General features: G+C 40.1%; 1 protein-coding gene across 2 annotated transcripts; it reads left to right on the top strand.

Moving 5' to 3' along the window:
* The first annotated feature begins 1,316 nt into the window (after positions 1-1,316).
* On the top strand, positions 1,317-15,579 carry cldn2 (claudin 2). Of its 2 annotated transcripts, XM_078411987.1 has the most exons (3): positions 1,317-1,445; positions 11,950-12,628; positions 15,402-15,579. In XM_078411987.1, the coding sequence occupies exons 2-3, from the start codon at positions 12,070-12,072 to the stop codon at positions 15,428-15,430; spliced, it is 588 nt and encodes a 195-aa protein (XP_078268113.1). In that variant the 5' UTR covers positions 1,317-1,445; positions 11,950-12,069; the 3' UTR covers positions 15,431-15,579. The 2 variants fall into 2 exon arrangements, with proteins under 2 accessions (XP_078268113.1, XP_078268112.1); XM_078411986.1 differs by having other exon boundaries at positions 11,950-15,579.
* Positions 15,580-21,621: the final 6,042 nt, after the last annotated feature.

Genomic DNA, 21,621 nt, shown 5'->3' on the forward strand with positions numbered 1-21,621 from the left:
GGGCAGCATTTCCAGAGTCACACAAAAAGCAGGAAATAAGATCTCCTGCCTAGTAAAATCTCTTAAACCTGCCTTTGGGTTTCTAAAGATCCTGACTTGACAGGGTGGATTTGGAGATATGTTTCCTCTTATGAAAGAATCCAGAATTAGGACTCACCCTGCTTTTAAAACCATTCAGGATAGAGATTTTTCCCCCTCAGAAGTACATGAGGCTTTGGAACCCAAGAATGCAGGAGGCAGAATTTTGATTTTTATGGAACCAATGAATAAAACCGGAGAAGCAGGGCATCATGATCAGGGTACCATGGGTATCATATTAAATTATCTTGGGTAGAGAGAATCGACCACACTAAATGCCAGGCCAGACTTGAGAGGCTTGACCTACTCTTACTCCTAATTCCCATGTTAGCATGATTCCCTTGGGACCTGCTGTATCAAGGGGTGGGTCATGTTTAGGTTTTTCTGGAAGTGGCAGATCAAAGATGGGATCAGACTGTGTGTCTATAATGGACAATGAGGTATCATGCTGTGGGAGGTGACACTTACACCATATATTGACATCTTATGGTTCCTCATCCACCCTAGTAAATAGGTCTTTTGTCAACCACTAGAGATTTTGGATCTATTGCAGAAGATTTTAACTGACCAGTCCCTTGCTTGTAACTGTGCTCCCTTGTCTGAGAACCAGTGTGAAAGGGTGATCGATAGTTGGCGTGGGCCGAATTTATCTCTAAACTAAATTAGCTGTCCTCATGAGGCATTGCCTTTTCCCTGAGCAGACCCTATACCTCCCATTAAGACCTGCTCATAATCCAGTCCTAGAGTCCTACAGTCATTGAGTCATACAGCATGGAAACAGGCCCTTCAACCCAACTTGCCCACACCAACTAACATGTCCGATCTACACTACTCACACCTGCCTGCATTTGGCCTATATCCCTCTAAACCTGTCCATGTACCATTCTGAATATTTCATAAACGTCTTTTGCAACTTCTGAAATGCCTGGTGCATTTTCATGTGGTAACTTTATCAAGTGTGCATTGTACACCAGTTAACCTTCCTACTGTCCTTCAGTGCACATGCATATCACACAAACTGAAGACTGCAAAGCCACTTCTGAACAAATAAAGTGCCGTAAAGTAGAATTTCAACTCCATGAAATTTAAAATAAAACAGGATTTAATAGTTTCCAGAATGCTAATCAAATCAAAGAGGATTTACCAGTAGCAAGGTGTCAGCCGAGCACTAGGGAGGTTGATTAATAAGTACCAGATGAGCACTGGGGCGGAAACTAATATTGCAGTGCCAAGCGAGCATGGGACAGGGAGTGACAGCAGAGTACAGTGTTGGAGGACGCTTTCGTGAATGCAGCTTGCATGCAAGTTGCTGAGTACAAAACATCGGCAGCTTTGGAGTTGAAAAGACAGAGGGCTATCAAAAACAGGTAGGAATTTGTCTTGGAAGAAGCATTTAAAGAATGTGGACTAATTTATATTAAACTGATTAGATTTTTCTGCAGTTTGGCATGTACGAGCTGGGAGAAAATTAAAACGCTCACTGGCAGTGTGCAATAATATCTGAACGTTAGACGGTGGTTTATTAGCAACCTGGTAATCAGCCTTCAAAGTAGGACTAGAACTCCTGTTTTAACGGGTCGGAGTGGTTGGGGACTGATACTGGCTAGAATTCCTCTGGATCCTCAGAGCGTGAGGCTCAAAAGATTTAAACCCCCCCCACCTCACTCCCCCCCCACCTCCCACCCCGTATCATTGACCTCTACCCAAAGACAGCAGTGGGGCAGGGGCACTGATGTCACAAGATGAATGTAGAGCCTTGCAAGGGTCAGGAGTTGCAGAATTAGCTTCAGTAAGGTAGGTGAGGAAAGGAGAGATCAGTGAATGCAGCATTCTCTGCTAGTTAGACACTTTGTAAGCCTAAAAATTAGCAGGCAAGTAAAATTATATTTGCATTCTAAGAGGCTGGGCAAACGTCTTGCATTGGATTTGGGGATCGAAAGAAAATGTGTTGACCATTTCCTTTAAATCATAATCCAGAACCATGGACTCCATTTTACTAGATGCAGGGAGTAAGCAGTTTAAAGTATCTGCTCAAGGCTGCTATGCAGAGAAGAATTTATTAATTGGTATCAGTCGAATGGCAACACTCTGATGTGAACTTTATTTAAATCATTCAGCCAAGACTTGCACAATCACACACAAAATCAGCCCAATCCAAGCTCATGGGACATTGCCTTCGACCATGACTTTGTGCTTTTTACCTCCTTTGATGTTTCCATAGCACTCAATAACATTTGTTATTTTCCATCAATGGCTCATCTCCTCACCCAACTTCATCTGCATGTCTTTCTGTATTGCCCATCTGAATACAGCAAGGGCATTTTTAGCAATATTTTCCCATCTCCCACTTACAGCGCTAGAATTCCCAGGGCTCTGGATCTGTCCCTCTGCATTGTCTTCATCTCCTTCCCTGGTCACTTTCTTAGGCTGAATGGGATGTTCATGTTCAATCCTGAGCCGATAAAATTAAACCTGCATCCCATCCATCCGGAAAACCCATCTGTACAGCCTTCCCCAAACACCAGGTACTCAGGTACAGAAGCTCCCACGCATGTCCTTTTAATTTTCATTTCCAATGCAGTCTTTCATCCTTCACCCTCAATAAACTCTAAAAAGAATTACAGCACACAACTTGTTTCACACTGATTGCTTTCTCTGCAACTGCCCTTTCTGACTTTCTTCCTGCCATCCGAACATTATTCTTAAGCCATGTTCTCTTTCAATCACTTCAATGATCATATCTTGTCTCTCTACAATCCGCTACTCCCCTTGGGCAATTACTTCAGCATGAAAGTTTTTATAGCTAATCCCAATTCTACCTTCATTAGATGTCTGCACACATTTAGGACTGTGATAATAATCAATAACAGTTTCCTTGCTGATACTCCGCTTAAAAAAGTCATTAATTTATAAAATGCTGCAAGCATTCAATAGCTCAGGCAGCATCTGTGGAAAGAGATACATTTAATGATTCAAGTTGAAGATCCCTCATCAGAATGGTTTTGGTAAAGTGTGTTTGAACTGAAATGTTAACTCTGTATAATCTTTCATGCCCTCAAGATAGTTTAAGCATTTTGAAAGCTAGTAGTTACGTTGCACATTTACGATTGTTGTAGTGTCGCCCAGACAGGGCTTTTAAAGCTTTGTGAGATAAATAGACAATCTTACAATCCAATGTCAGTTAACAGATACAAACATGTCAAGAAGACCCAAAGGATTCTCTGTTATTCTTTGAATTGGAACATGGTATCATCATTAATAGTTTCTCACCATTAAATTATTGGATTTGTTGATGCACATTCAAACCAATTTGTCCTGTAATATGTTGCTGACCTTCAGCTGCTGGCTTCTTGAACTGCCACTCCCATGCCTGCAGTCCCCTGCTGTATTGAAGGATCTCATAGCCTCCTCCAGCAAATCTTTATTCTACCTCTTGCCTCATCCAAACCTCTGAGGCCATGACAGAAACAGCACTTCTAACCTACATCTCTCCTAACCCATTGGCATTTCCCCAATAGTCACTCTGAATTGTTATCATATACTGTTCTCCACTGTTGCAGCGTAGGTGAACTTTGGCAAGGCAATTTTCACCCTTATCTTCAGCACTGAGCAACACTTCATCCTCAACTTACAACTAAATAAACACAACCCCTTCAACTCTTGCTGCTATTCTGTTTGACATATATACTTACCATCCAGCCTTGGAAATATCTTCTCAAATTTCTACCATTTTCAAACTTCCTCCCCTCCAGTTGATCACTAGCTTCAACCGTCAAAGACTTTGGGATTCGGGCTTGGTGAAGAGTGCAGGGGTATGTAATAGGATGGTAACTTTTTCTGAGAATAAATTCGTAATTAAGGATTTCAGGATGATTTCACATAAATTAACCACAAGTCATTTTTTATGTGTTCTTTTTAACAAGAACGTACATCAAAATCGAACCCTCCAATTGGCAAAAGCTAAGCTCCAGCAAATGGCAATGAAATAAATGACCATTTATTGATGCTTTGCCTATGTTCAAAAGCAAAGCTTAGCTGCTTCAGGTGTTGGTGAAAGATTACATTTTGGCCGGAAGATGAGGAGAGCCTCTCTGCTTTTGGATATTTCATATCTGAGAGCGTAGATGGAAACTTTGTTTAAAACATCTCTGCTGATAAAGCAAATGGTTCAAACTGTAGCAAAGAGTGTCAGGACACATTAACCCCAAATCACCCATTATTGATGTGAAAAATGCTTTCTGTTGCTTTTAATGCCAAGTCCAAAATTATTGCTTTTGGCAATTTTGGTTTTTCCTTTCATATGAAAACATTATAAGCAAACTCAAACATTTATAGGCAGTGGCTGTCTACTGAACATCCAGCCATTCCGTCATCCATGCATTGCCTGCTACAAGGCTGGTTAGAACTGTTAAAGAGCTCTCTCTGTGGTCGTCAAGCACACAGCTCTGGCAATGAGACTAAATATGGAGAGTGGGAAGTGGACAGAAAGTAAGTGCAAGAAATAAATACAGAAATAAGTCCATACGCTGGAGAGAATTAGCCCATACACCAGTGCACAATTTTGTTTCCCTGTTAATAACTGCTTGCTAAAATCTCTGGAAACTGATTTTAATGCATAGTCTTTTGACTTAGAGTTGGAAAACTGAGTCTAAGAGTCTAAAACTGAAGACTAAGTCTTCATTTTATGATTATCACCATAACATTTTCTCTCCCATTACCAACTCCTTCTCCTCCCTCACTGTTGCTCACTCTGTCACTCCAGCCAATCTAGAGCGAGTACTTGATCTATTCAAGAGCTGAACATCAAACCCCACATCCTAGGTCCACCAGGACTGCTTACTGTCAGCTCTTCCAGCTACCCTCCTGTAATACATCATCAACAAAGTTCAACTGGTCCAAATCCTGCCACCAATATCCTATCCCATATTGAGCTCCATTTGCCTATGAAACAGATAATCTCACTACTGCCTATTTTCCGTCCACAAAATATTCAAATCCCTCCATAAAACCAAGTAATGAGTCCTCTTTTGAATTTGTTGCATGGCTGGGGTAAATAACGTCACTTCAAGTGATTGGAGCAAAGTTTCGGTTTCTTCAAATTGATTCTGGTCAACTTTACTGTGTCCTTGGTATACAGAAAAAGATACAAAATGCTGGAGTAACTCACTTTAAACTCACTCTGTGTCTTTTTTTTTACAGTTTCCGTAATTGCTTATGCTTCTAAAATTATTTGCCTATTCATTTGATCTTCCTCCATCACCTTACCTCCTGCCATACTCAAGTATTTTAAAGCCTTTCTTGTAAAACGAATCAGTATTTCAAGAAACTCCCAACTTTTGTTTCTACATCATTAAGATCACAGCAGCTCCAGAACTGGCCTTAATTTCACAGAGAGCCAAACTCTTTCATCGTTTCTCTCTTCATCTCTCCATGCATCAGTTTGGCTGGTTAAATATCAGCTATTTTTTTAGGCCCATTTGACAATATACATCCTAATTCCAGCACAATTTAGGAATTTATTTTTATTTTCTTTATTATATACTGTGACTAGTATTCTTCCTTTATAAACCCCGGTATCGAGTTAATTATGAACTTTCGCCTGGCACCAAGCAGCTAACATGCCTTTTTCATAATCAACTCTTCCTCAATCATTTTTCATTGTACTGTGTTGCTGCTCTTTATGTCAGTAATAATAATGGATCAGCCAAGATAATACATCTGCAACTCCTACACCTCCTATCGACCCCTTGCCCAACACAATGCATAGTCACCAGCTTACAACTTTTTCTTCTTCTTTTTTTTGAGTACCTGTGCCACAACAAATTCTTTCCATGAACACTCCTCCCCTGATCATCATTCTAACAACATGAATAAATACAACTGGAGCTCCTTAGACCAAGTGCACTTGCCTGGGTACTCACCCATCCAGCAAGAATTCCTAAACGTAAGCTAATTCAGAACTAGTTCAGAGACAACCATGATAAATAAAATAACAATACTCAAAGGTGACATGATAAACAATGTTCTGCCAGTGCAACATTTCAAGTTTTATCTGTGTTAAGGTATAAAAATTTGACTCGGGCCCAATGAAATCAAGAGGAGTCTTGAACAAATGTTAATTGTGAGCTAACTCCTTTTGTGAGCACTTGTTGATACATTAAAAGGCTCAGCTTGTTATTGTTGCATGAACATGTGATGGAGATAAAGGAAACACTCCTTTCCACAACGAATTAACCTATGCACCACCAAACATCATTCACTTTGCAAGTTAAAAAGAAAAAGTGCCTTCACACAATCTAATTAAAAATATATAAAAGGCAATGATTGTTAATAAATATAGGCTGTAAGTTAATTACTTTGTAAATTATTTCAAAATATAACTTACTAAAGTGCTTTGGGACATTCCATACCACAGTATGTAGATTAGAACAAAGAGTTTAGAGGTTAACCACAAACAGTGATTTGTACATAAATAATTACTTTTGCTAATCTTAAATTAAGCCATGAAAGGAAATTATTTCCTATTTTAAACATGAGAAACTTGCCTGAAGTTGGAAATTATGAATTTTAAAAGTTGCAGCATTTCATGCTTAATATCTAACCTACATCAGTGAAATGATAGTGAAAATTATTTTAAGCATCGAATATGATGCTATGATTTGGCACATTACAAATAAATGGTACAATCTTGGCATTGAACCTCCATCAATGCTTACATATGACCGTTTGTGAAATTTCAGTTCCCTTCCCAAAACTGGGACTCAGGTAAGCAAAGCTTGTTTTCTTTAATTGCCCTGGATTAAATACTAAACAAATATGTCATTATTTTTAGAAAAATGGCCATATTGCAGGATAAACTACCAAGGAGCCAAAGACTGCATGGTCAATTATATCAGCGTTTGCAATGGATTTTCATAGGAGTGAAAAATGTAGAACTGCAGACCAGAATGTTCCATTAAACATTGAGAAACTAAATCAGAAAAGGAACAATTTAAAATAAAAAACAGAAAATGCTGTAAACACTCAGCAGGTCAAGCAATGTTCATGGAAAGAGAAACAGAAAAGATGATGGGTCCCAAGCTTGAAACCTTAACTGTTTGTCCTTCGACCGATGTGATCCGACCTGCTGAGTATTTCCAGCATTTTATCATTTTTTGAGATTTTCACTACTTGCTATTCAGGGGGTAGGGGACGAGGGTTGAGTGGGGAGAGGGGGATTGGTGAGAATGTGGAGAGAATAAATAACTGGCATTAATGTCGAGTTAGTATAAAATTAGTGACTTATGCTTGGTGAGTCAAAGGGCAGATTTCTGTGCTGATTGACTCTATTGGCAAGTTCACATAGGGCATTGTTCTGGATTCAGTTCTCTTTGGCTGCTTCATCAATGGTCTTCCTTCCATCATTACATTGGAAATGCAAAAGATTGCCCAACTTTAAATCCATTCTCAACTGTCAGCAAAAACAACAATTCATGTTTGCATACAAGAAGATGTGGATGATATCCTGACATTAACAGTATTTAGTATTCATGCCATAAAGGGTCCAGCTACGGTCATCTCCTCCAAGGGAGAGTTTAAACACAAACCCTAACAGCTCCAAAGAACCGGGATTGATCCTGACTATGGGTGCTGTCTGTATGGAGTTTGTACGTTCTCCCTGTGTTTCTCCCATGGGTTTTCTCCTGGTGCTCTGATTTCCTCCCACATTCCAAAGATGTGCAGGTCTATAGGTTAATTGACTTCTGTGATTGTCCATACTGTATAGGAAAGAATTAGTGTACGGGGTGATCGCTGGTCTTCGCAACTCAGTGGGCTGAAGGGCCTGTTTCTACTTTGTATCTCTAAACTAAACTAAACTAAACTAAACTAAACTAAACTAAACTAAACTAAACTAAATTAAACTAAATTAACATCATAACATCTACCACATAGGACAAGGTCAGCAGATACATGGCAACACCACTTACCTGTAAGTTCTCTCAAAGTAACACATGATCCTGGCTTGGAAATATAATGCTATTCCTTCATTACCAGTGGGTCCAAATCCATAAACTACCAGGTAACTGTATTGTCAGAGTGTATTCTTAAGCATTTCAGCAGAGTTAAACATAACCTGCCATCACATCCTCTAGGGCAATCAATATGGGCAATAAATTCTGAAAAATGATCAAAGGTTTGACTTATTTCCTAACCAAAAGTCTTGAATATTGATTCACCGGTATAATTTTTGACACTGAAACCACAGAAATCCTGGGGGGCACACAAATAAGAAAGAAGGCTTTTGTAGAATTTCCTTTGAACTAAAACATTGTGCCATCCCCCTTTACTAGTGGGAGAGTCTAGGACATAGCCTCAGAATAAATGGACGTATCATTAGAAAGGAGACGAAGAGGAATTTCTTAAGTCAGAGGGTGGTGAATCTGTGGAATTCATTGCCACCGAAGGCTGTGGAGGCCAAGTCAATGAATATTGTTAAGGTGGAGATTGATAGGTTCTTGATTAGTACGAGTGTCAGGGTTTATGGGGAGAAGGCACGAGAATAGGGTTGAGAGGGAAAGATAGATCAGCCATGGTTGAATGGCGGAGTAGACTTGATGGGCTGAATGGACTAATTCTGTTCCTATAACTTATGAATTTATGAACTATGAACTATACAGTTTAACTCCAGGCAAATTGCAGCAAGATAGACAGATAAGGTGATCTTTAAGAATCTTCCTTTGATGGCTGAGGAATAAAATGTAAGATCGGACAGGTTGAGCAAGAACTTTATAGAAAGCTAGGCATAATTCATCTAGAATGCAGCTCAATAGCTTTAGTTGACAAATTACAGCAAAGACATGAGAGCGTGGGCAGGATGTAGACATTTATGTTGGCAGGGCTGACGAATTTTAATTAAGAGGGAAGATCAGATGGGCTGGAGTTATTTCTTTTGGCTCAGAGAGGTCGAAGTGAAGTTTAATTGAGGTGTGTAAAAGAGAGATAAACACAGTGGATAGGATAAACTGATATCTCTTTACCAGTAAGTCAATAACTAAGTGGACAGATGTACTAACTGGTGGAAGGAATCGCAATATGATGGGAATGTTTTCACTCAGAGGATGGTGGGGGTTTATAACTCAATACTGATAGGATAGTGTGCGCACAAACTTTACTCCTTCTCATAAACTATGCGGGTATTGATAACGAGTTGGGAATCAGGATTGAGCTTTTATTTGGAAAAGACAAGAAAGTATTTAGTTTTAATTTAGTTTAGTTTAGTTTTTTGCCACATGTACCGAGCGAGGTACAGTGAAAAGCTTTTGTTGCATGCTAACCAGTCAGTAGAAAGACAAAACATGATTACAATCGATCCATTTATAGTGTATAGATGCATGATAAGGGAATAACGTTTAGTGCAAGGTAAAGCCAGCAAAGTGATACTGTGATCAGTGCCAAAGTTTGCATTCTGTGTATGTTATTCCCCCCCCCTACCCCCCCCACCCCTCCCCCCCCTCCCCCCGCCCTACTAAACATATATACGAGGATTCTTCTCATTTATTTTGGTTTCATTCAACTGTAGCACCGCTCAGAAGGGAGGACTTTTATCTTTGTCGATGAATTCAAAAGGAATCTTTAATTGACCTGTGCCACTGAGAAAGATACTGTTTTGTGAGAATGATTTCTGTTTGTCAGGTCCTGAGACAGCTTTCCTCGTTCAGGCAGATATCCTTGAGAAGGACTTTGCGTGCATTTGCCATGTCTGAGTCTTGTGCTAAATTCATTGTTGGGAGATCTTAACTCAGATTTTGCGATCAGCAGGGAGTCACAAGTAGTGCCTTTGATCTGTATAAGGTCTACATGCAGAAGCCCTAGAATTTGAACTGGGATGAAATGATGGGAGATTTTTCTGCAACGTGACCTTCAACAATTGTGTTTTGTAGTCCTGTAAATTGACATCATGGGAGCTGGTCAAACTTAGACCAGCCCACAAAAATCAGAGACAACCTTTCTAAGATATGTCCCTAAGTTTAACCTGGATAGCTCAGAGGTAAGGCGTGTTTTAACATTTTAGAAACTCTTTTAAGCATTTTAACACTGAATGTAAAAAATGTAAAAGATCTAAATTTAAAAAACGCAAGATATTTTAAAAGATCTTTTTTAAATCAATAAGCTACTTAAAATGTATTGCCTTGGTTTGCCACAAATATTTTCCTCTATTAAAATTTATTTCCAGTTTAAGGAAATGATCACTGCACTTCCCTCAGACTGGTTACAAAATCTTTTGTTCAGTTATTTTTGTAAGTATGGGGCAATTAACACAGATTAATGCTCCCTTGTATTTTCAGTTTGGAGATCAGCCTGCAGTGCGGCATTAACCCATTTATGGAAATATTAGAATTTCCAAGCTAACCATATGCAAGCACAGAATTCCCACAATTGATGAAAGGCTTGTGAAGCAATCTCAGTGAACACCTGCAACTCTACCGTCACCATTATTACAAAATCCAAGCATTATATATTGGTGAATTAGTTTGATATAATGAGGTGACTTGCTCAGAATCAGAGGGCAGGGAAGAGTTAGAAACATTGCCCTGGATCTGGTGTCATGTTTATTTCAGACCAGGTAAAAACAGCCAAATTTCTTTGCTGTAGGATGTTAGATTTTAACAGCACTGCATTAGTATGGTAGCCATTTTGAATCTATTTTTTAAAATTACATTTAAATTCTATGTCTATGGCTCTACATTACTGGTCTAGTAATTTAACCACAATACCAGCATTTCTTAGCTGGAAATTGTTTTGGGGGGGCTGTTTTTTGGGGCAGGGAGAATTACTTGTGGTGCTGTGGATGTATTAAAATGGTTGGTTTCAATTCTCATGTGTTGCAGGAAAAGGGAATCTACATGAAACCTAGTCAGTTGATCTCAAAGGAAGTAAAAATAGAAAATGCTGCATTGAGCACATCTGCCTGCATCTGTGAAGCGAGAAATAGAGTTAATGCTTCAATTCATCACGAGACATTTGTTTGTTGTAGAAACAAGGAACTACAGATGTTGGTTTATACCAAAGATAGACACAAATAGCTGGAGTAACTTAATGGGTCAGGCAGCAACTCTGGGGAAAAAGGCTGGGCGACTTTTCGGGTCGGGACCCTTCTTCAGTCTGAAGAAAGGTCCCGACCCAAAACGTCACCTATCTATTTCCTCAGAGATGCTGCCTGACCCACTGAGTTACTCCAGCACTTTGTGTCTTTCTTTGAAAACAATGTTTTTTGCCAGCCTGCCCTATGGGATGGAGATGGTGGCCTCGAGAAAGGGAAGGAAAGAGTCAGAGAAAGTGAGAACAGGGTGAAATTTGGCAGAAAGATCAAGAATATCTTTGGGTGTTTATGAGGGCAGGAAGCATTGTTTTATGGGGAATCAAGTAACAGCAGATGCTAGTTTACCAAAAAAAGACACAAAGCACTGGAGTAATTCAGCAGGACAGGCTGCATCTCTGGAGAACATGGATAGGTGACATTTTAGATTGGGATCCTTTTATTACAGTTAATGTGAGTATTGGTCATAGACAGAACACGGGAAGTGAGAGATGACTTGTTTAAATGCTAAATGCAAACTGATTACTATGCATTGTCAGGGGGCACAAACAATTCAGGATGTTAATATGACAGTATAATATGACAGAAGCGTTTAAAGTTAAACTATTTGAATTAGCACTGAAATGCAAAATGTCCTTTTAGAATTTTGATACTTGATACAAGATGGGAAACGCAATTTCCACCCTTTGTGAAAGTTCGATAAAGAACAATTAATATTTGTAAAGTTTAGTTTTTAAGTAGCTGAATATAATTTCTTCAATACATTTGTAAACCTTTCATTTCAATGATTTCAGATAGGCACATGAAGCCAGGTCTCTGACGGCAGCAACTGATGTCCGAAGCACAATTTTGCATGGAAAGCATGCAGTAAGGATCTACGTTTTTCATTGAAGTGAAGGCTTTTGCATTGCACCATGGCTAACACTGCCATGCAACTGGTAGCTTTGATTGTTTGCATAATCGGCATGGTTGGGACATTGTCTGCTACTATTATGCCACAGTGGAGGATCACAGCACACATCGGAGCGAATGTTGTGACTGCCATTGTCTACATGAAAGGGCTATGGTGGGCCTGTGCCATGTTTAGCACTGGTGTCTTTCAGTGTGAGACCTACAACTCTGTCCTGGAGCTTCCAGCAAATCTGCAGGCCGCACGAGCCATGATGGTCATTTCCGTGGCTCTCTCCTTGCTCGCTATCACCATTTCCGTGGTTGGCATGAAATGCACTGTGTGCGCCAAGGATTCTCCAATAAAGGACAAAATTGCTGGAACTGGAGGAATCTTCTTCATCATAGCTGGACTGATGGGCTTGGTACCTGTGGCATGGACAATGAATGGGGTGATACTGTATTTCAACGACCCCTTAATTCCAGGTGACCTAAAGTTTGAAATTGGGGAGTCCTTGTACCTCGGGGTCGTTGCTGCCATGTTGACCATCATTGGAGGAGTCATACTGGCCATGTCATTCATAGGTAGGAAATCTGAGCCGTACAGTAGACGACCAATGTCCTACCAGAATCCTGCAGCAAACCGTACTGTTCCAGCACCCTCAGCTGCATCTCTTCATTCAAAAGCAGCAAAATCAGAGTTCAACTCTTACAATCTGACTGGTTATGTGTAGATTCAGTTGTGTGTTCAGTGCCAGTGTGGGGCTCACGGTGAAACCACTGAAAGGAGTTATCACAAAATTATTCTTTATCACAAAATCATTCTCTCTGAAGGAATTTAGCTGTCAAAACAATTGCAAAATAAAGTTTAAAGATATCCTTTTGCTGATATGGCATGCAAATGATTATGTACTCATAGTTTATAATTTTAAAAATAATAATTTTCCACAGTCTTTGACCATTAATGGGGTAGAAGTAAAATTTGCTAGAATGAAACTTGAAGTAGTGTGGGTTTTTCCTGCTTTTACTAAACATCATTCCCAGGTTGATAGACACTACCTGAAATATTTTGTTATCCTATGCAGTTTAAAAATAAATCTAGGCTATGTATAAAAATGACCACGGAAAAAAAACTAATTTCATTTTTCCAAGGAAAAATCATGGACTTTGCTACAGATTTTCTGTCAGCATTTGTTTTTATGTGAATGATTGAATACTAAAGGAAAACAATCCAAATTCCTGATCTGCAGCTGTGGAAAAGACAGTTTTTAAAGTAGGATTTTCTTTCACATGTCTGAATGAGATAGGTTTAAAGCTTTTGGAAGGCACTTGTTAAACTGTAGATCAAATAAAAAGTTTACCCCTCTGATTTAGTAGTTCTCCCATTCTAACAAGGACATCATGTAGAATGGCACTTTACAAGATGACAGTTGTAAATAATTGATAGCTCAGCAAAGACCTTCCAACTCGTGGTTACAATAGTTCCGGTTAATTTTAGTTAATATCTTCTTTGAAAGAGTTCCTAATTGGTTTTGATTATCTCACCACTTACTCAAACTCCGTGCCATTAAACATTTATGCATTGTTCATTCAAAGTGGGTTGGGTGAAAAGTTAGTCAAGTGATTTCAGTAGCTGGCCCATGATCGCACTACCCAACCCACAACTTACGCAGTCTTACCCATTCTGGAATAATACTTTAGTTTGTTTAACTATTTGCTTGACCATTCTCCCCTCAATTTAGAATATCTGATCATTTACACAACGCACTGCAGGATACAAACATTTCATACCAATTAATTTTGGTACATCGATAAACAATTCAGTGAAAATCTTTAAAGACCTTACATTATTGTTAATTTTAAAGTAGGTTCATTCTCCTACAGTACTTGTTTAAATTAAATTAAATTAAATGTCATTGTTAAAAAATAATTGTTTAAATTATATGATATCTGAATTTAGTGGAACATCAATGACTTCACTTATTTGCCCAGTGATGGAAGAGTTGAATTGTGTGGTGCTTTGGAAAGGCCGACAACATTTAGATTAATTATTGTTATATTTATCACAAGTTGAATGTTACAATATAAACGTGCATGATAAACCTTGCCAATTGTTCTGTGTATAATCAGCCTTCATCTGCTCTATAGGCATTCTGGTTTCAGCTCTGATACCTACTCTGTGCTAATTTGGTGGATCTCATTTGGGTTGAAAGTGAAACGCCCAGCTGGAATGTTCTAAATTTATCCATGAAATGCTTAGCCAGTCTGCTATATATGATTGCCACCCAGTTTTTACCCTCTGAAACTGCCGGATTAGTTGAATAGTCTGACTGTGCCTGTTGCTGTGGACTACTTCTGAGTGTTAACACATGGAATTATACTTTGGTCCAAGTGCTTCTTTGAATAAAATACAATACTCATTACCTGTATTTTGCACCAGGTGAGGATTGGTGGAGCATTTTAATAGATGTGATTGTTGAAACAGTAACCAAGATGGCGTCTGCCTCTGGTGACATGTTGCAAAAAGTACAGCAAATGTTTACATATTCTGTTGTGCTGCTGCAAGTAAGAATTTCATTGTTCTATCTGGGACATATGACAATAAAGCACTTGACTCTTGACATCCATTGACTAAGTTGAACCATTATAAATTGTTCAGCTTTGCCATGACAGAATAATGTCAAAAGAAAATAAAGTTTCACGGAACACTATCACACTATGTACAGGCCAGAGTGAACGAACGCCTGCTGCACTGTTGCTACTCAGGAACTCCCATGTCAGAGTGACATGAACTGACTGCTCAACCCATAGATATTAACTGACTTGGCTAATAACACCATTGTCTTCAATCCAATCCAACGCTGGAAACAAACAGCATGCTTTGCTGAATCAAATTTGGACATTATGTGGCGTTCTCACACATCAAATAAGTACTTTGGCATGTTTCCGTTCTCTAACACTCCACACAACCTGCAACTCAATTCCTGGAGTGGGCCATCTCAACACTCCCCATCTCTGCAGATTAGAAACTGATTGTTCCCTGTTTTGTGCAAGCATTATAAATTAATTTCTGTCAGGTGGAACATTTCAGGGATGTTTTTTAAAAATAAATCACTTTTTAAAATGCCCATGGTCAAAGAAGCCTTCTATTTTACTGAATTTCAATGATCAATTCTTCAGCAAAACAAATCTGTGCCTGGTTCTTAAGAAGGATTTGGTGGACATTGAGACCATGACCAGTTTCTATGTTGAATCCTAAATGATTAGGAGTTTATGTCAATTGATTTTGTGAACTCTAATCATTTTTACAGAAAATTTGATTTGAACTATTGAAAATAACAATATTCCTTTTTTCTAGGCATAAGAAAAAAAGCTTCAAGATATTAACCAGAACGTTTTAAAATGGAGTCATTACTTTTATATTAACACTTCATAAACTGCGAGATGTTCTGTTATTACTGATTTTTAAGTTTCAAATCAATTGAATAAGAAATTAATGTACTTTGTAGATTTTTTTTACTTTTTCTTCATTTATTGACAATTTTCTTGAGATTATATATTTACAAAAATGAAAAATGTCATTGATAATTAGCGATTGTAATCAACATTTACTGGGAACAATAAAACATTCTGATCATGATTATTGCCTTGCACTTGTACACTGATCACTGATAACCAAAGTTGAAGTACATTCACGTTTATTGAAACTGCTCCTCATTACTACCCCACTGTTACAGCGCTCCAGAGTTTCCCAGTCTTCCTGAAAGCATTGCATCATACCATTGGTATCTTTGCTCCCTGCACCAAAGCCGTATGTTTTGGGTTGGATCTCAGCAGAGGTTAGATTTGAGGAGATCGCGAATGAACCAGTTATATGTACTGGGGATTGATGTCTGGGCTGTCTGTTGGTTCCCACTCCCACAAAACCCTCTGCCACATCAGTCAGGCCAACCCAAATAAAACAGATTTTGAGCAGCCTTGTTTCACACAGATAGGATTTCACAGATTATGAGATCTGACTACACTCAGGTTATGAGTGTAGTCTGACCTTGCATATTGAAATTATTTTAACTGCACAAGTCATGGGAGGCCTGATTTTGCAATCCATGAGTGACTTGACCCTGCACAGATAATGCTCGTACAGATACAGGAATAAAATGCAATGAAACTTCAAAATATGAAATAAAAATTTTAGGGAATAGCACACATTCGTGGAAAGAGATACAGAGCTAATGTTTCAGATCACCTTTTGACAGGCGTGTCTGGATAAACTCTTTTTCTTCTCTCCTCAGATACAAATTAGTATTTCCAACTTTTTCATTTGAACAGGATCCAGCAATCAAATGGCTGGTGCATAAATCACAACTAGATGTGAGGGTGACTTATTAACTGGCAGTGTTAAAGGTTAAGGTTTAATCTGTCCTAATTAGCTTGAAGTTCAAATGCAGGCAGGTGGTCGGGGTTGCACTAACAAGAGAACTTGAGGTTCAATAAAGCTTCAGAATTAACTTAGTGAGTTCCATGTAGTGCTGGTAAAATTATACATTAGAAATGGGCAGACTATGCTCTGAATATGCTCTATACAATCGTTCCAGTGGAGAGGAGTCACAACTGTAAGAGATCATTCACAAAAAGGAAAATAATAAAAATCTGCAATGATGGAAATCTAAAATAAAAAATTAGGAAGTGGTGGAAATACTCAACAAGTCAGCCCACATCTGTGGGAAAAGAAAGAGTTCATGATTCAGGTCAAAGACCCTTTGTAAGTTCTGGGAAGCAGAGAACAGAATCTTGTTAAACTGCTGGGAGGATGGGGAGGGGAGATGTCCCTCGTTAGATTAAACCCAGGGACACCATGGGGATAATCTGATCAATGAGTGAATGAAATCAGAGAGCGAGAAGATGAGCAAGACAACACGAACAGCAGAATGTAGAAGTTGTGAAGTGGAGAGCAGGAAGTCATGCCAGGCAAGTCAGGCTGGGCATGTCCTTCACTTCCAGAGAACAAAAAAGGAAGAATGAACAGTAAAATAAGAGACAAACTAAACAAACAAGCTGAGAAAATGTGACAGATGAATAAATGATACAGGCACGAATACCTTGTTACCTGAAGTTGATGAATTCAATACTGAGTCTAGAAGATTGTAATGTGCCCAAACGGAAGATGAGGTGCTGTTCCTCAAACTTCGGTCAGGCCTCATTGTTACAATGCAGGAGACCACAGACTGATGGGTCTGAGTGGGGCTGGGATGGAGAATTAAAGTGGTCACTTTCACCTACGAGCCAAGCATGTCTATAGCCTACTCTTGCATCTACTTCTTATGGATTGTGCCATCGTCAAAATGCATTGCAGTTACTGTGTACTCTTCTCCCATAGAATCTTCCAAATCCACAAACTCTTCCCCCAAGAACACAAGGAGTAAACGCCACCCGCTGCAAGCCGTACATGAAGCTGACTTGAAAATACATAGCTGATTGGGAAATCTCTGCCCAACAGCCCTCCCCCGAAGGGATGAACAGTTCAAGAAGGCTGTTCACTATTACCTTCTCAACACCACTTGAGCAACAAAACACTGAACTTGGCAGCAATGCGTGCATACCACAAAAAATGAATGCAGGTCCTCCCCAGTTTATTAACGTATGATTTATGCACATCCTAAACATATGAACAAGGGTTTGGACGACTGGCAGTATGGATTTGCCAGCTGCTGCGATAACTGTCCCTGACACTAGCTGGAATTCTGCCACGTTGGACCCAGGAAGAACTCAGTCTAGTTAACACGTTGCTAACCTTTTTGTGAATCTGATTTAGAGATACGTTGGTTGGGCCAGAAGCAGTGTCCTTTTTAAAACCTTCAATAGCATTTCAAACATTATCCGCAGTAAAATCTTTAAAAAGAATATCATTACCTGCTGTAGGTAGGTTTGGGTCACATTTGTTAATATCAGCTTTATTATTAAGAATGGCAAGACGAGATTTAAAATGCTTCTCCAGGCTACCATTCCTATGGGGCAACCCACTTCTGCAGGTATCTTACGCTGTGTAGGAACTCGGTTTGTGACATTTCCAACATGTGAATTGTTTGCGCTATGAATAGTTCACAGGAACTGAACCCTGCTGTAACCTGAAGAGGCCGTGTACAGTGTTCTTACCAACAGCATGATTGACTACCTAGTACATTGTAATCTTCAACATCAGCAAATCAGTTAATCATCATTGCTGGAACCCATTCGATTTTTTAATCAAAGTTTCAATCCTTTCCCACATCCATATTCTCGAGCCTAGACTTGTACAGCACAGAAACTCCAGCCAACTTGTCCATGCTGACCATGATACCCATTTACACCAATCCCATTTGCCCTCGTGAGGCTCATATCCATACTGAACATTTGTCCAAATTACTCTTAAACATTGTAATTGTATTAGCTTTCATCTAGCAGCTTGCTTCATATAACCACCACCCTTTGTGAAAAACCTGCTCCTCAGATCTTAAATTTCTCTCCTCTCAACTTAAATCTATGCCCTTTAGCTTTAGACTCCCTTTCTCAACGAAAAAGACTATCTATCTATCCCATTATAATTTTATTAATGTCCATAAGGTCACCCCTCAACCTTCTCCAGTGAGAATAAACACAGCCTACCCAATGGCTCTTTATGTGTAAAGACTCTATTCCAGCAACATTCAGGTGAATCTCTTCTGCACTCTTTCTAATGCCACCACATCCATCCTTTAGTGTGGCAACCAGAACTGTGCACAATATTCCAGGTGTGCCCTGACCAATGTTTTGTGTAGCTGCAAAATAACATCACAACAATTACATCAGTGCCTCGGCTGAATGCCTTCTACACAGCTTATCGACCAGTGTTGTCATTTTTAGGAAGCTATGACCTTTAACCCAAGGTTCCTCTGTACATCACTATTCCTGAAGTCCCTACCATTTACTGTATATATCCTGTTAGTATAGGTCCATTTGGTTCCAAAATTGCTCACATTCATTCCGTGTTAAGGAAGCCGTGTTTTCATTCCGTGTTTTCGACGTGAGTTTAGCAACATGCTCTTTCACTGCTCCCCCTCTGTGATTCCTCCTACCTTCCTGCCCTATGCCCACATTTTTACCCAGACTCGCTACCACATCCACGTCTGTAAAATCCGTTGTTCCAGATGTCAACTTCTTTACATCGGCGAGACCAAACGCAGGATCAGTGATCGTTACGCTCAACACCTTCGCTCAGTCCACCTTAACCAACCTGATCTCCCGGTGGCTCAGCACTTCAAGTCCCCCTCCCACTCCCAGTCTGACCTTTCTGTCATGGGCCTCCTCCATTGTCATAGTGAGGCCCACCGCAAATTGGAGGAACAGCATCTCATATTTCGCTTGGGCAGCTTACACCCCAGCGGTAAGAACATTGATTTCTCTGATTTCTCTAACTTCAGATAGTTCTTCTGTCCCTCTCTTTCCCCTCCCCCTTCCCAGTTCTCCCAGTCTTCCTGTCTCCAACTACATCCTATCTTTGTCCCGTCCCTCCCCTGACATCAGTCTGAAGAAGGGTCTCGACCCGAAACGTCACCCATTCCTTCTCTCCTGAGATGCTGCCTGACCCGCTGAGTTACTCCAGCATTTTGTGATGACTCATTCCGTGTCAAATTACTTTTGCAACTGCTCCACACAGCTTTCCAACGAATCTATGCCCTCTGAAATTTTTCACAACCTTCTTCGCTATCTTCTTCTTCCTTCTTCACCAATTTTTGAGTCGCAAGTTCAAAAGTCAAAGGAGCAGAATTAGGCCATTCAGCACATTGAGTCTACTCCGCTATTCAATAATGGCTCATCTATCTTTCCCTCTCAACCTCATTCTCCTGCCTTCTCCCCATAACCCCTGACACCCGTACCTATCAAGAATCGGTCTACCTCTGCCTTAAAAATACCCAATGACTTGGCCTTCACAGCTATCTGTGGCAATGAGTTCCATAGATTCCCACCCTCTGACTAAAGAAATTCCTCCTCATCTCCTTTCTAAAGGTACGTTGTTTTATTCTAAGGCTGCGCTCTCTGTTCCTAGACTCTCCCACTAGTGGAAACATCTTCTCCACATCCACGCTGTCCAGGCGTTTCACCGGGAGTCATTAGCAAATGTTCACAAAGTCATTAGCAAATTTACTAATCAGTCAAATTTTCATTCGTCATTCATTTAGTTTTGTAATTGTAATTAATTTATTAGCCAAGTATGCAAACATACAAGGAATTTGACTTGCCAACAGTCATACAAAAAAGCAACATAACAATTAACCAAAGACTTAAACAGCCACCACAATGGTGTGTAAGGATCCCCAGGGCACACAGCATAAGCAGAGACCCACAGCCATCAGTGCAATGTCCGGGCCACACACACGCTCCTTCACATAATGTGACCAGAGTTGTACCGACCACTGTACCTGTCCGCCCGAACAGTCAGAAAGCCGTCCAAACTCACACTCACATGTCCTCATGGAGCCATGTGCCCGCAAAACACCGAGATCACTGCACTCACGGCACTCCCTCCGAGTCCTCACCAGTGCAGGCAGCACGTCCATCGTGTTTTTTCACCAACCTCACTTTCCCCATTGTGATGGAAGGCAAATAACTTATACCTTCTTTCCTCCTTTTCTCCCGCGGTTGGGGCAATCAAAACTTCCGCAGTCAGGGCGATGGAAGCTCCCGTGGTCAGCGATTGAAGCTCCCGCATCGGGGCGATCGAAGCTCCCGCGATCGGGGCGGTTGAAGCTCCTGCGATTGGAGCTCCCGCAGTCGATCCCTAACAAAGGGACCGCCAGCTCCACGATGTTAAAGCCGCAGTGCAGACGGAGATACGATGAAAAAGTTGCATCTCCATTGAGGAAAGAGATAAAAAGGCTTCCCCCAACCCCCCCCCATCCCCACATAATACAAAAACTAAAGGTACACTAAAAACATACAAGTAAACACAGACCAAAACAGCAAAAGAAGAAAAAGACGAGGCAGGCTGCTGGCGCGGCTGCCATTATATGGCAAACAACATTGGTCCGAGCATTGATCTCTGCTGTGCATCCCTGGTTACTGACTTCCAGTTGGAAACACACCCCTTGACCACTACCCTCTGTATCCTATCGCCAAGCTAATTTTGGATCCAATTTGTCAACGTACCATGGATTCCATTTGCTCTAATTTTCTAGACAAGCTTATCACGACGAACCTTATCAAAAGCCTGGCCAAAGTCCATGTAAAACACATCTATTGCCCTGCCTTCATACATTTTCTTAGTTACCTCCTCAAAAATCAAATTTGTGAGACAAGATTTCCTCTGCATGAAAATATGTTGGCAGCTCTTAGTTTCCTTGCCTTTCAAAGTGAACCTTGCCTCTGGGATTTTATTTCCCAAAAATATCCCTACTACTGGCCTGTAGTTTTCTGGCTTGTTGCTACTGCTCTGGTCAATTTCAACAGTCACTGACTACCCAAGTGCGAAATGTTATTGTTTAAACAGTTCAGTATTACATGAGGTTTGCCCTCTAACTCAGATGTATTCATTGGCAAAGGCTCTAAGCGGAGTAACTCAAGAG

Source organism: Rhinoraja longicauda, chromosome 15 (assembly GCF_053455715.1).
Source record: "Rhinoraja longicauda isolate Sanriku21f chromosome 15, sRhiLon1.1, whole genome shotgun sequence".
NCBI classification, from domain to species: domain Eukaryota; kingdom Metazoa; phylum Chordata; class Chondrichthyes; order Rajiformes; family Arhynchobatidae; genus Rhinoraja; species Rhinoraja longicauda.

Bases quoted from the DNA above. Each gene is read 5' to 3' on its own strand.
- cldn2 (XM_078411986.1), top strand. From the start codon at position 12,070: ATGGCTAACACTGCCATGCAACTGGTAGCTTTGATTGTTTGCATAATC.